The 15,780-nt window shown below is 37.6% G+C and overlaps 1 protein-coding gene across 1 annotated transcript; it reads left to right on the top strand.

Moving 5' to 3' along the window:
- The first annotated feature begins 1,690 nt into the window (after positions 1–1,690).
- LOC138319360 (kynurenine 3-monooxygenase-like) lies at positions 1,691–13,686 on the top strand. Its single transcript, XM_069262452.1, has 3 exons — positions 1,691–1,940; positions 11,755–11,824; positions 13,457–13,686. The coding sequence occupies exons 1-3, from the start codon at positions 1,893–1,895 to the stop codon at positions 13,657–13,659; spliced, it is 321 nt and encodes a 106-aa protein (XP_069118553.1). The 5' UTR covers positions 1,691–1,892; the 3' UTR covers positions 13,660–13,686.
- Positions 13,687–15,780: the final 2,094 nt, after the last annotated feature.

Here is a 15,780-nt window from a genome sequence, read left to right as displayed (position 1 = left end):
AAAAGAGCGATCTGTTGCTTGGGTAGATAGTAATCAAAAAAGGGTTCTCTTCCTTGAAGGATAGTATAAAAAAGGGCGATCTCTTGCTTGGGAGGATATTGAAAAAGAGTTAAGTGCGCTCTCTCATAGGAGGATAGTGAAAAGGAGCGATTTCTTGCTTAGGAGGATAGTGTAAAAAACGATCTCTTGCTTAGGAGGATAGTGAAAAAGGACGAACACTTTCTTCAAGGACAGTGTAAAAAAAGCGATCTCTTGCTTGGGAGGATAGCTTAAAAGGACGGACATTTCCTTGGAGGATAGTGAAAAAGAGCTACCTCTTCCTTTAAGGATAGTGTAACAGAGCGATCTATTGCTTGGGGGGTAGTGAAAAAGAGTGATCTCTTGCTTGGGAGGATAGTGAAACAGAGCGATCTATTGCTTGGGGGTAGTGAAAAAGAGTGATCTCTTGCTTGGGAGGATAGTGTAAAAGGACGAACATTTCCTTGGAGGAAAGTGAAAAAGAGCGATCTCTTGTTTGGGAGAAAAAAAATTAGCTATCTCTTCCTTTAATGATAGTGAAACAGGGCGATCTATTGCTTGGGGGTAGTGAAAAAGAGTGATCTCTTGCTTGGGAGTATGGTGTAAAAGGAGTAACACTTCCTTGGAGGATAGTGAAAACGAGCTATCTCTTCCTTTAAGGATAGTGAAAAAGAGCAATCTATTGCTTGGAGGAGAGTGAAATAGAGCGACCTTTTGCTTGGTGATATTGTGAAAAAGAGCGATCTGTTGCTTGGGAGGATAGTAAACAAAAAAGGGTTCTCTTCCTTGAAGGATAGTGAAAAAGGGCGATCTCTTGCTTGGGAGGATATTGAAAAAGAGTGATATCTTCCTTAGAGGATAGTGAAAAAGTGCGCTCTCTCATAGGAGGATAGTGAAAAAGAGCGATTTCTTGCTTAGGAGGATAGTGTAAAAAAGTGATCTCTTGCTTGGGAGGATAGTGAAAAAGGACAAACACTTCATTGGAGGATAGTGAAAAAGAGCGGTCTCTCTTGGGAGAATAGTGAAAAAGAGCGCTCTCTCCCATTATACATGAATACGTGTATGGATAAACTCCTTCACGTGCCTTTAAACTTTATTTCTAAACATGTACAATGTGTATGTCTTCGTCACCTGCATGAATTTATGAAAATCTGTCACAGTTTAATCTTTGTATCGCAGATAGTCATACATCATGTGTCTCGTATATAACACGTGCCTCCTCAAGGCAGATAGTCATACATCATGTGTCTCGTATATAACACATGCCTCCTTAAGATACACGCCAGCTGTCGGACACGTGATAAGATAGTATTCTATAACGTTTTGCCGCTCTGGAGTTCTCTAATTAAATGATGTATATTTTTACATGGATTTCTCGGAACTGTAAAGATAGACACATAAATTTTGAAACTCGAATTTTACCCTATTTTGTTAACACCAATAGTGTAATAAACAAATATCAAAATGTGACACAACAACCTTTTTAAACGCGTTTTACTACAAATGCATTATGTACATCATCTGTGTATGCTTACAATGTACATATATTAGTATACTGTGCTATTTACGATACGTGAGATTCACGATTATCGTCCTCGATATCTATAAATAGAGCGTTGTCACACATGTCTTTAAGTGTGGTTTTCCACAGAATTATGTATAGTTATTATAAATCTAAGCGAAAGAGAAAGTAGAACGTTTGAGGGGGAGTGTGTGATTCTAACCAATCAGAGTGTTAGTTTGGGGAACATTGTTATCACGAGAACAATTCACACTGTCGGGACGTGACCCCATTCGAAACTACCGTAACCACACAGGTGATTTATTACTTAGGCCGAGTTGTTCCGAAGTGGACTTGTACAACTTACAGCAAAATGTCGGACCAAACTACCAAACATGTTGCCGTTATTGGCGGAGGGTTGGTAAGTGTATTACTTACTGTAGATGTTGTATAACGTTAATAGGTCGGGATGGAATGACATGCTTTCTCTACACAAGCTTGACATTCTATAAGGAATATTCTTTAGTTGAATTAGGCTTATATTTAGTAATCGAAGTAAATTTAAGTGCCGAAATTGTTTACAATACACCTATAGTGTAAATACCTCACGATTCCGCAACTCAATGTCACTCTTAGAACATAGTTATTAGTTACAGTAGTTCAGATACTTGCTAATGTACACAGCTGTATAAATAACATATAAACTATTTATATATGTATATGTAAATACAAATAAAACAGTTTATGTTTATCAGTAAATTATATAAGCATAGATCAAATGTGATGATCTATATCAGATTGCTGCCACATAGGATTTTTTTCTTTTGTGCATAAATATGTAAGCAATGCATTGTTTTGTATAGAACATTGTATAATACAAAACCTTGTAAAAGTTTTGAACATTATATAATACAGAAGTAAAACATTGTATAATAAACAACATTACATAATACAGAAAAGTATGTTAGTGTAGAACATTATATTAGGGTAGAACATTGTATGATACAGACCATTGTATTAGTGTAGAATGTTGTATAATATAGAACATTGTAAAAGTTTTGAACATTATATAATACAGAAGTAAAACATTGTATAATAAACAACATTACATAATACAGAAAAGTATGTTAGTGTAGAACATTGTATTAGTGTAGAACATTGTATAATATAGAACATTGTATTAGTGTAGAACATTGTATAATATAGAACATTGTATAATACAGAACATTGTAATGGTGTAGAACATTATATAATACAGAATATTGTATAATATAAACATTGTATTAGTGTAGAACATTGTATAATACAGAACATTGTAATAGTGTAGAACATTGTAATAGTGTAGAACATTGTATTAGTGTAGAACATTGTATAATATAGAACATTGTATAATACAGAACATTGTATAGTACAGAACATTGTATAGTATAGAACATTGTATAATATAGAACATTGTATAATATATAACATTGTATAATACAGAACATTGTATAATATAGAACATTGTATAATACAGAACATTGTATAATATAGAACATTGTATAATACAGAACATTGTATTTGTGTAGAACATTGTATTAGTGTAGAACATTGTACAATATAGAACATTATAATAGTGTAGAACATTGTAATAGTGTAGAACATTGTAATAGTATGGTAATAGTGTAGAACATTGTACAATATAGAACATTGTAATAGTGTAGAACATTGTAATAGTGTAGAACATTACATTGTGTAGAACATTGTATTAGTGTAGAACATTGTATAAGTGTAGAACATTGTATTAGTGTAGAACATTGTAATAGTGTAGAACATTGTATAATACAGAACATTGTATTAGTGTAGAACATTGTAATAGTGTAGAATATTGTATAATAAAGAACATTGTACAATATAGAACATTGTAATAGTGTAGAACATTGTAATAGTATTGAATATTGTATAATAAAGAACATTGTACAATATAGAACGTTGCATTAGTGTAGAACATTGTATTAGTGTAGAACATTGTATAATATAGAACATTGTACAATATAGAACATTGTAATAGTGTAGAACATTGTAATAGTGTAGAACATTGTATAATACAGAACATTGTATTAGTGTAGAACATTGTAATAGTGTAGAACATTGTATAATACAGAACATTGTATAATATAGAACATTGTTCAATATATAACATTATAATAATGTAGAACATTGTAATAGTGTAGAACGTTGTATAATATAGAACATTGTACAATATAGAACATTATAATAGTGTAGAACATTGTAATAGTGTAGAACATTGTAATAGTGTAGAACATTGTAATAGTGTACAACATTGTATTAGTGTAGAACATTGTATTAGTGTAGAACATTGTAATAGTGTAGAACATTACATTGTGTAGAACATTGTATAAAGTAGAGCATTGTACAGTATAGAACATTGTAATATGTAAAATAGTGTATGACAGATGATGCATGGTTCTTACATTTTTAGCCCACCATCAACAGATGGTGGGCTATTCAAATCGCTTTTTGTCTGTTCGTCGTCCGTCCTTCCGTCCGTTAACAATTCTTGTTACCACTATTTTTCAGAAAGTACTGAAGGGATGTTTCTCAAATTTCATATGTAGGTTCCCCTAGGGCCCTAGTTGTGCATATTGTATTTTGGGACCAATCGGTCAACAAAATGGCCGCCAGGCAGCCATCTTGGATTTTGATAGTTAAAGTTTGTTACCGCTATTTCTCAGAATGTACTGAAGGGATCTTTCTGAAATTTCACATGTAAGTTCCCCTAGGGGCCTTGTTGTGCATATTGCATTCCGGGACCAATCGGTTAACAAGATGGCTGACTGGCAGCCATCTTGGATTTTGACAATTGAAGTTTGTTACCGCTATTTCTCAGAAAGTACTAAAGGGATCTGTCTCAAATTCCATGTGCAAGTTCCCCTAGGGGCCAAGTTGTGCTTATTTCATTTTCGGACCGATCGATGAACAAGATGGCCGACAGGCCGCCATCTTGGATTTTGACAATTGAACTTTGTTACAGCTATTTCTCAGAAAGTACTCAAGGGATCTGTCTCAAATTGCATGTGCAGATTCCCCTAGGGGTCTAGTTGTGCATATTGCATTTTGGGACCGATTGATTAACAAGATGGCCGACAGGCCGCCATCTTGGATTTTGATAGTTAAAGCTTGTTACCACTATTTGTCAGAAAGTACTCAAGGGATCTGTATCAAATTGCATGTGCAGGTTCCCCTAGGGGTCTAGTTGTGCATATTGCATTTTCAGACCCATCGGTGAACAAGATGGCCGACAGAACGCCATCTTGGATTTTGACAATTGAAGTTTTTTCCGCTATGTCTAAGAATGTACTGAAGGGATCTGTCTCAAATTGTATGTGTAGTTCTTCTAGGGGTCTAGATGTGCATATTGCATTTTAGGACCGATCGGTGAACAAGATGGCCGACAGGTAGCCATCAAGGATTTTGATAATTAAAGTTTGTTACCGTTATATATCTCAGAAAGCAGTCAAAGGATCTTTCTGAAATTTCATGTGTAGTAATATGTAGTACAAGCTTGAAAAGCAGAAAAAAGATCCCTCTTTCCTTTGTCAGACAAAGATCTTCTTAGGTGGGCGCCAAGATCCCTCTGGGATCTCTTGTATGAAATATATATAGTGTATGCTGTTGATTTATAACTTTTTACACTCTATCATAATCTGATAACGGTGTTTATCTCATATGTTATATGACATTGTTTAGGGTTTACAAGGGTTTATATTTCACACTGATTCTGTATGATCTTTGCTCTTCACTAGCTCCTTATTATTAAGTATGTAAGATCTTTTATCTAAATAGATTATATCTCTGTTACATCCACCTATTTTTTTTTATTTTTTTGTTAGGTCATCTGACCCAAAGTGTTTATTCAAATGAATGACCTTGATCTTTATCCAAGGTCACAAGGGTCAAACAGACTGCACTCTGAATACCGCAGAGGCCCAGCGACTGATATTGAGCCTGTTAAAGATGCTGGGATGAAGGGCTCCCAACCTTGTTTAATTGAATGACCTGTATTTTTATTCAAGGTTGCAGGGATCAAATATAGCCCCAAACTAGCAACTTCTTCTGGAGTGTTTCTAATATACAATGCTTTAGTTGTTAGTTGAAGAAAATGCATTTTCAGTCTATTTTATTGATTCATTGTATTGATCCAAAGTTGATTTGCCACTACTGTATATACTTTGACTGTGGTGTATTTTGCCAATAGTCAGATAAGGTTCAGGCCCATCGGCCTCTTGTTTGTTTCTGTTAGGCAATGAGATACAATGGGAGGTCAGACAGCTGTTGTTTCTGCTGTTACATACCATATAAGTATGGAGAATGCTGACACATGAGTGGTTTATATAAAGTGACCTGTACCTTCAGTCTGACATTACACATATAATATAGAGTTACACAGCATTACTGTACACAGCTAGGACACTGAAACTCCAGTCGTTCTCCGCTTCAAAATAAACAATTGGTACTGACATTTGTGTTTTGTTTAGATGAAGGTTTATTCAGTTTACATGGTGTCCATCATCGTTCCATCTAGTGATATAATTTTTAGGTCATCTGACCGAAGGTCAGGATGACCTATTGTCATCGTGTTTTGTCCGTCGTCGTGCGCCGTGCGTTGTGCATAAGACCATTTATACAAAAGCCTACTCCTCCTTCATCCTTGGATGGATTTCATCCATATTTGGTTTGAAACATCATTGAGGAAGGACAATCATATTTTATATAAATGAGCCTGGTCCGATCCCTAGGGGCTGAGGGGTGGGGCCCCAAAAGGGCAAATTTTCTTAATTTAAGCTTTAAAATCCTACTCCTCCTTCATCCTTGGGTTGATTTCATCAATATTTGGTGTGAAACTACATTAGGGAAGGACAAATATATTTTGTATAAATGAGCTTGGTCCGACCCCTAGGGTCACAGGGGCGGGGCCCCAAAAAGCAAATTTTCTTAATTTTAGCTTTAAAATCCTACTCCTCCTTCATCCTTGGATGGATTTCATCCATATTTGGTTTGAAACATTATTAGGGAAGGGCAATCATATTTTATATAAATGAGCCTGGTCCGACCCCTAGGGGCTTAGGGGTGGGCCCCCAAAAGGCCAAATTTTCTTATTTTAGCTTTAAAATCCTACTCCTCCTTCATCCTTGGATGGATTTCATCCATATTTGGTGTGAAACATAATTGGGGAGGGCTATCTTATTTTATATAAATTAGCCTGGTCCGACCCCTAGGGGCTGAGGGGTGGGCCCCCAAATGGGCAAATTTTCTTATTTTAGTTTTAAAATCTTACTCCTCCTTCATCCTTGGATGGATTTCATCCATATTTGGTGTGAAACATCATTGGGGAAGGACAATTATTTTTTATATAAATGAGATAGGTCCTACCCCTAGGGGCTGATGGTTGGGGCGACAAAAGGGCAAATTTTCTTAATTTAAGCTTTAAAATCCTACTCCTCCTTCATCCTGGATGGATTTCATCCATATTTTGTATACAACATCATTCCGGATAGACAATCATTTTTAGCTCACCTGGTCCGAAGGACCCAGGTGAGCTTATGGGATACCGCAGCGTCCGGCGTCCGGCGTCGTCCGTCGTCCGGCGTCCGGCGTCCGCGTCCGGCGTCCGGCGTCCGTCAACAATCGACTTCTTCTCCATAACCGCTGGTCGGATTTCAACAAAATTTGACTGGTAGCATCCTTATGGGCTACTAACTGAAAATTGTACAAATGATGGGGCTGATCCCCCGGGGGCCTGAGGGGCGGGGCCAAAAGGGGTCAATTTGGCTATTTCCATATAAACGACTTCTTCTCTGAAACCAAGCATGGGATAGCACCCATAATGCAATGGTAGCATCCTTATAGGGTGGGGATTCAAAATTGTACAAATGATGGGGCTGACCCCCCGGGGACCTGAGGGGCGGGGTCAAATGGGGTCAATTTGGCTATTTCCATAAAACGACTTCTTCTCTGAAACTAAGCAAGAGATAGCACTCATAATGCAATGGTAGTATCGTTATAGGGCTGGGATTCAAAATTGTACAAATGATGGGGCTGACCCCCAGGGGGCCTGAGGGGCGGGGTCAAAAGGGGTCAATTTGGCTATTTCCATATAAACGACTTCTTCTCTGCAACCAAGCATGGGATAGCACTCATAATGCAATGGTAGCATCCTTATAGGGTGGGGATTCAAAATTGTGCAAATGATGGGGCTGACCTCCCGGGGGCCTGAGGGGCGGGGTCAAAAGGGGCCAATTTGGCTATTTCCATATAAATGACTTCTTCTCTGAAACTAAGTATGGTATAGCACCCATAATGCAATGGTAGCATCCTGATAAGGTGGGGATTCAAAATTGTGCAAATGATAGGGCTGACCCCCCCGGGGGGCTTGAGGGTCGGGGTCAAAAGGGGCCAATTTGGCTATTTCCATATAAACGACTTCTTCTCTGAAACTAAGCATGGTATAGCACCCATAATACAATGGTAGCATCCTTATAGTGTGGGGATTCAAAATTGTGCAAATGATAGGGCTGACCCCCCCGGGGGGCCTGAGGGGCGGGGTCAAAAGGGGTCAATTTGGCTATTTCCATATAAATGACTTTTTCTCTGCAACTAAGCATGGTATAGCACCCATAATGCAATGGTAGCATTCTTATAGGGTGGGGATTCCAAATTGTGCAAATGATAGGGCTGACCCCCGGGGGCCTGAGGGGCGGGGTCAAAAGGGGTCAATTTCCATATAAATGACTTTTTCTCTGCAACTTAACATGGGATTACGCTCATAATGCAATGGTTACATCCTTATAGGGTTTGGATTCAAAATTTTGCAAATGATTGGGCTGACCCCCCCTGTGGCCTGAAGGTGGGGTCAAAAGGGGTTAATTTAGCTATTTTCATATAAACGACTTCTTCTCTGCAACTAAGAATGGAAGAGCACTAATAATGCAATGGTAGCATCCTTATAGGGTTGGGATTTGAAATTGTACAAATGATAGGGCTGACCCCCGGGGCCTTAGACGGCAATACATGTAGATGCGAGGTCAAAAAGGTCAATTAGGCTACTACTTTCATATAAATTACTTTGTCTCTGAACCTATGTATTGGATAGCATATTTGTATGGTATCAATAGCATCATTGTATGGTTGTGATTCAAAATTAAACTTTGGAAGTCAATTTTGCTTATTTTTCTAATTGTCAGAGTCTTGTGATAATTACTAAAAAAAAACCAGGTGAGCGATACAGGCCCTCTGGGCCTCTTGTTTATATAAATGAGCCTGGTCCGATTCCTAGGGGCTGAAGGGTGGGGTCCAAAAGGGCAAATTTTCTTAATTTTAGCTTTCAAATCTTAGTCCTCCTTCATCCCTGGATGGATTTCATCTATATTTGGTGTGAAACATCATTGGGGAAGGAAAATCATATTTTATATAAATGAGCCTGGTCCGACCCCTAGGGTCAGAGGGGTGGGGCCCCAAAAGGGCTAATTTTCTTAATTTTAGCTTGCCCATGTCCTGTTTTCAGGTTTTGGTCTCCAATCTCAATGAAAATTGGTCTATAGGGGTTTTAATTGATGCCAAACAACATGCAAACATTTTCGTAAAGATTTTAGTATTCCAAGATGGCCGCTGGCCCACTTCCTGTTTGAAGGTGTCAGTCTCCGATCTCAATGAAAATTGGTCTATAGGGGTTTTAATGATTCAGAAGGGGGAACTTTAGGTGAGGACAATCATATTTTATGAAGGACCGAGCTAAGACCCATGGGGATAGTACGGTGGAGGTCAAAAATGGGAGCTTTGCTGAAATGTGGCTTTAAAATCTGACTCCTCCTTATATTGATCCTTTAATGGGTTACAACCATATATGGATGAACGACTACCAAGTTTGTTCAGCAAATGACATTTACCTATTTCAGAAACTTACATATTCATCTAAGGTGTTCCTTGTATTGTTTATATTAATCATTAACCAATACTTTATACTGTGACTTTGTTATTTTGTGCCATGAGTCAGATGACCGTTATAAGGCCCATGGGCCTCTTGTTCTGTAACTAAATGGCTTAGAGACATCATGATATTTGCCAATTTTTTTCACATTGTTTGATATAAGATAATGCAAGATTATAGAGGTCAAATTAATTGAATTCGTAAACAAATGTTTGTCAAATTGAATATTAAACACAGCCCAAAAGGCCTGATATTGTAGAATACTTAACTACACCTTGTTAATGTAGACACTTCGTGCCAGGTAAGCTAAGCTAATGTCGTTCAAAACACCTTTATAATATATAACGTATATCTGTTTGGTCTATGACATTCTGAAGAAAATGATATAGTATTTTGTATCTTTATTTTCATTCAAGGATGAAAATATCAGTTAAATATTTACAAGTGCCACATGTGTTTACAATGTTACAATTTCTGCATATAATTAACACTGATTACCTGTGCCAACTTATGAAACAATTGGTACACTATTACTCATGGTTTTACTACAGTTTATCAAAACTAAGCATAACAGATATCACAAAATTAACAATTCACACTAATTGGTCTCCATTATTCATATCTTTAAACAGATTTGTAATAATTAAAATCAGTTGATATGTTATGCATTTTATAAATCTATTAATGTTTAAGGTGTTAAATGTTGTATTCCTAAAATGACATTTACTATATGTGTGTATGAAGCTAGCTATACCAGCCCATCTAGTGAGTCATTAGTCAATGTCAGACAGACATTACATACAGGCTCTCCATAAGAAGATTCTGGAGAACTGACTTATTTAGACATTATTATTCAGTGTGTTTGTACATGTATTTATTTTTAGGTCTGTTACTCTCCACCATGCACAGTCCACTGTGCATACTCTTTTCATTTAAACGACTTTTCAATAAGCAAAATGCCCAGAGTACTTTTAATGGTCGTGTAGCATACTTGAATTAAGGGTTACCAGGTTTGTTCAAATGAATGACCTTGATCTTCATTCAAGGTTATAGAGATCATATATTCTAAAATATTGTCAATATCTAGGAAACCTAAATGTCTAATATTTGGACCTTTAGGATGCTTGGATGAAGTTTATTTAAATAACCTTGACTGTTTTTCATGACCACAGGAGTCAAATATATCGGAACCTTACCCCTTCTTGCTGAAGAGTTCTTAGTATATAATTTTGTCCCCCAAACAACGTTGGGGGGACATGTTGTTTTTGCTCCGTTTCTTATTATTATTATTATTATCTTTATTCTTATGTCTTCCACTTTCTTCCGCCGGCAGGTTTCCACAGCTTTTCTCAGAAACTACTGGGCTGATTATCACGAAACTTCACATACATACTCATTAGGGTGTGGGATTGTGCATAAAGGTTTTTTTCCCCAATCAGAAGTCCAAGATGGCCGCCAGAGCCCATTTTTCGGTTTTGAGACTTTGGAGTTGGATTTCGATGAAAATTAGTATATATTGGTTATTTGGGACACCGAATAACATGGCAGCATTTTCGAAAAGCTCAGTTGCCATGGTAACGAAATAAAGGCTTCTGATTGGTCAGAAATTTATATATTGTCAGAATAAGCTGAAAATTGGTACACGAGGGTTTTGAGGTATGTTTATCAACGTGGAATCAGTTTTGAAAAGCTGTGCTGTCATGGTTACCTATAATGGAGACATCTGATTGGTTGAAATTTAGATTTTGTTAGATTAAGCTGAACACAATGGTTATGAGGTATGATGATTGCAAGATTGCTGCTTGTCATTTGATGCAAGTTTTCATTGTCATAAAATCTTATTTGTTCATATATCACACAACCTGATCTTTGTGATCATTTCCTACACTGCACAGTTCGTCTGGGGGACATCTGTAATGGTCATCCATTACAATCATTACTTGTTTATTAATTTTTTAGGCCATGAACTTGAAGCCCATTTTGTCCATGATTTTTACCTTTATGGTATAATTTCTACTCTGGTGTATTGTACTAATAGTCAGATGACCATTAAGGTCCAGAAGGCTCTACTTTTAAATACAATATGCTGCACAATTGAAATTACTATTATTTGCTTTCTGTCAAGCTTTTGATTTCTAATTTTGCTTGGTTACAGGTTTTCAGGTCTATATCTATACCATAGGGCTTTGAATTTTAATGAAATATTTATTCTGATGGAAATTACAACTGTGTGTTCTATTTGTTTCAGGTTGGGGCCCTTAATGCATGTTTTATGGCAAAGAGGGGCTTCAAAGTGGACTTATTTGAAAAACGAGATGGTGAGTAATTAAGTAAAGGGAAAGTTTGGTGTTCATATGGCCATAGGTAGATGGGTTTCCTCTGGATACTCTGGTTTTTTCTTCCTTCAAATGTTTAATGATGTTTAATGTAACATAAACACTCTTGACTGTGTTTATCTAGCAAACAGTGAAACAGGAGACATGCAGCTTCCCTAATAGATCAATATTACAGGTGTAATTGTTACGTATAAGTAAGATAACGACTAGTCATGGAGGACTAATACAGTGTTTCCTTAAATGTGTATTAATCTGTAAGCTGTACAGTACACCCAAGACATGTTGGCAGTAGCCAACAAGCTGTGTTATAATTGATGGTTATATGAATATTTCACACCTGGTACAAACATACCTGTAACATAAACTGATTGTATTGTTACTGCACCTGGGCTGAATATCAAAATTGTACATATACAATAGATAGTCCAATTTTCTATTAACATAAGGGGACTGGGTGTGGTGTTGTACTGGGTGTGGTGTTGTACTGGGTGTGGTGTTGTACTGGGTGTGGTGTTGTACTGGGTGTGGTGTTGTACTGGGTGTGGTGTTGTACTGGGTGTGGTGTTGTACTGGGTGTGGTGTTGTACTGGGTGTGGTGTTGTACTGGGTGTGGTGTTGTACTGGGTGTGGTGTTGTACTGGGTGTGTTGTTGTACTGGGTGTGGTGTTGTACTGGGTGTGGTGTTGTACTGGGTGTGGTGTTGTACTGGGTGTGGTGTTGTACTGGGTGTGGTGTTGTACTGGGTGTGGTGTTGTACTGGGTGTGGTGTTGTACTGGGTGTGGTGTGTACTGGGTGTGGTGTTGTACGTGTTGTGGGTGTGTACTGGTGTGGTGTTGTACTGGGTGTGGTGCTGGGTGTGTGGTGTGTGTTGTACTGGGTGTGGTGTTGTACTGGGTGTGGTGTTGTACTGGGTGTGGTGTTGTACTGGGTGTGTTGTTGTACTGGGTGTGGTGTTGTACTGGGTGTGGTGTTGTACTGGGTGTGGTGTTGTACTGGGTGTGGTGTTGTACTGGGTGTGGTGTTGTACTGGGTGTGGTGTTGTACTGGGTGTGGTGTGGTGTTCTGGTGTACTGGTGTGGTGTGTACTGGTGGGGTGTTGTACTGGGTGTGGGTGTTGTACTGGGTGGTGTGTACGGGTGGGGTTGTACTGGGTCTGGGTTGTACTGGGTCGGGTGTTGTACTGGTGGTGTTGTACTGGAGTGGTGTTGTACTGGGAGTGGGGTGTTGTACTGGGTGTGGTGTGGTGTACTGGGTGGGTGTGTTGTACTGGGTGGGGTGTTGTACTGGGTGGGTGTTGTATTGGGTGGGTTGTTGTATTGGGTCGGGTGTTGTATTGGGTCTGGTGTTGTACTGGGTCGGGTGTTGTACTGGGTGGGGTGTTGTATTGGGTGGGTTGTTGTACTGGGTCGGGTGTTGTATTGGGTCGGATGTTGTATTGGGAGGGTTGTTGTACTGGGTCGGGTGTTGTATTGGGTCGGGTGTTGTATTGGGTGGGTTGTTGTACTGGGTCGGGTGTTGTACTGGGTCGGGTGTTGTACTGGGTCGGGTGTTGTACTGGGTCGGGTGTTGTATTGGGTGTGTAGCTGTACTTATATTGCTGTTCTGTAATACAGATATCCGTACAATGGAGGTGGTGCGAGGGAGGAGTATTAATCTGGCACTGTCTGTACGTGGACGTGAGGCCCTGAGGGAGGTCGGACTGGAGGAGATGGTCATCAAGGAAGGTATCAAGATGTACGCCAGAATGATCCACAGTGGTGATGGGGCACTCAGTGAGATCATGTATGGCAGGAAAGATCAGGTAAATTACAGGTAACATAATTACAGATAAAATATAGATATCTCAGTGAGATCATGTATGGCAGGAAAGATCAGGTAAATTACTGTAACATAATTACAGGTAAAATACAGATATCTCAGTGAGATCATGTATGGCAGGAAAGATCAGGCAAAGTACTGTAACATAATTACAGATAAAATACAGATATCTCAGTGAGATCATGTATGGCAGGAAAGATCAGGTAAATTACAGGTAACATAATTACAGATAAAATACAGATATCTCAGTGAGATCATGTATGGCAGGAAAGATCAGGCAAAGTACTGTAACATAATTACAGATAAAATACAGATATCTCAGTGAGATCATGTATGGCAGGAAAGATCAGGTAAATTACAGGTAACATAATTACAGATAAAATACAGATATCTCAGTGAGATCATGTATGGCAGGAAAGATCAGGTAAATTACTGGTAACATAATTACAGATAAAATATAGATATCTCAGTGAGATCATGTATGGCAGGAAAGATCAGGTAAAGTACTGTAACATAATTACAGATAAAATATAGATATCTCAGTGAGATCATGTATGGCAGGAAAGATCAGGTAAATTACAGGTAACATAATTACAGATAAAATACAGATATCTCAGTGAGATCATGTATGGCAGGAAAGATCAGGTAAATTACAGGTAACATTATTACAGATAAAATATAGATATCTCAGTGAGATCATGTATGGCAGGAAAGATCAGGTGAATTACAGGTAACATAATTACAGATAAAATATAGATATCTCAGTGAGATCATGTATGGCAGGAAAGATCAGGTAAATTACAGGTAACATAATTACAGATAAAATACAGATATCTCAGTGAGATCATGTATGGCAGGAAAGATCAGGTAAATTACAGGTAACATCATTACAGATAAAATATAGATATCTCAGTGAGATCATGTATGGCAGGAAAGATCAGGTAAATTACAGGTAACATCATTACAGATAAAATATAGATATCTCAGTGAGATCATGTATGGCAGGAAAGATCAGGTAAATTACAGGTAACATCATTACAGATAAAATATAGATATCTCAGTGAGATCATGTATGGCAGGAAAGATCAGGTAAATTACAGGTAACATTATTACAGATAAAATATAGATATCTCAGTGAGATCATGTATGGCAGGAAAGATCAGGTAAATTACAGGTAACATCATTACAGATAAAATATAGATATCTCAGTGAGATCATGTATGGCAGGAAAGATCAGGTAAATTACAGTAACATAATTACAGATAAAATATAGATATCTCAGTGAGATCATGTATGGCAGGAAAGATCAGGTAAATTACTGGTAACATATTACAGATAAAATATAGATATCTCAGTGAGATCATGTATGGCAGGAAAGATCAGGTAAATTACAGGTAACATTATTACAGATAAAATATAGATATCTCAGTGAGATCATGTATGGCAGGAAAGATCAGGTAAATTACAGGTAACATTATTACAGATAAAATATAGATATCTCAGTGAGATCATGTATGGCAGGAAAGATCAGGTAAATTACAGGTAACATCATTACAGATAAAATATAGATATCTCAGTGAGATCATGTATGGCAGGAAAGATCAGGTAAATTACAGGTAACATTATTACAGATAAAATATAGATATCTCAGTGAGATCATGTATGGCAGGAGAAAGATCAGGTAAATTACAGGTAACATTATTACAGATAAAATATAGATATCTCAGTGAGATCATGTATGGCAGGAAAGATCAGGTAAATTACAGGTAACATTATTACAGATAAAATACAGATATCTCAGTGAGATCATGTATGGCAGGAAAGATCAGGTAAATTACATGTAACATCATTACAGATAAAATATAGATATCTCAGTGAGATCATGTATGGCAGGAAAGATCAGGTAAATTACAGGTAACATCATTACAGATAAAATACAGATATCTCAGTGAGATCATGTATGGCAGGAAAGATCAGGTAAATTACAGGTAAACATTTACAGATAAAATACAGATATCTCAGTGAGATCATGTATGGCAGGAAAGATCAGGTAAATTACAGGTAACATTATTACAGATAAAATATAGATATCTCAGTGAGATCATGTATGGCAGGAAAG

The sequence above is a fragment of the Argopecten irradians genome, chromosome 3, assembly GCF_041381155.1.
Source record: "Argopecten irradians isolate NY chromosome 3, Ai_NY, whole genome shotgun sequence".
Classification (NCBI taxonomy): domain Eukaryota; kingdom Metazoa; phylum Mollusca; class Bivalvia; order Pectinida; family Pectinidae; genus Argopecten; species Argopecten irradians.
This window is presented reverse-complemented; position numbering and strand designations above follow the sequence as displayed.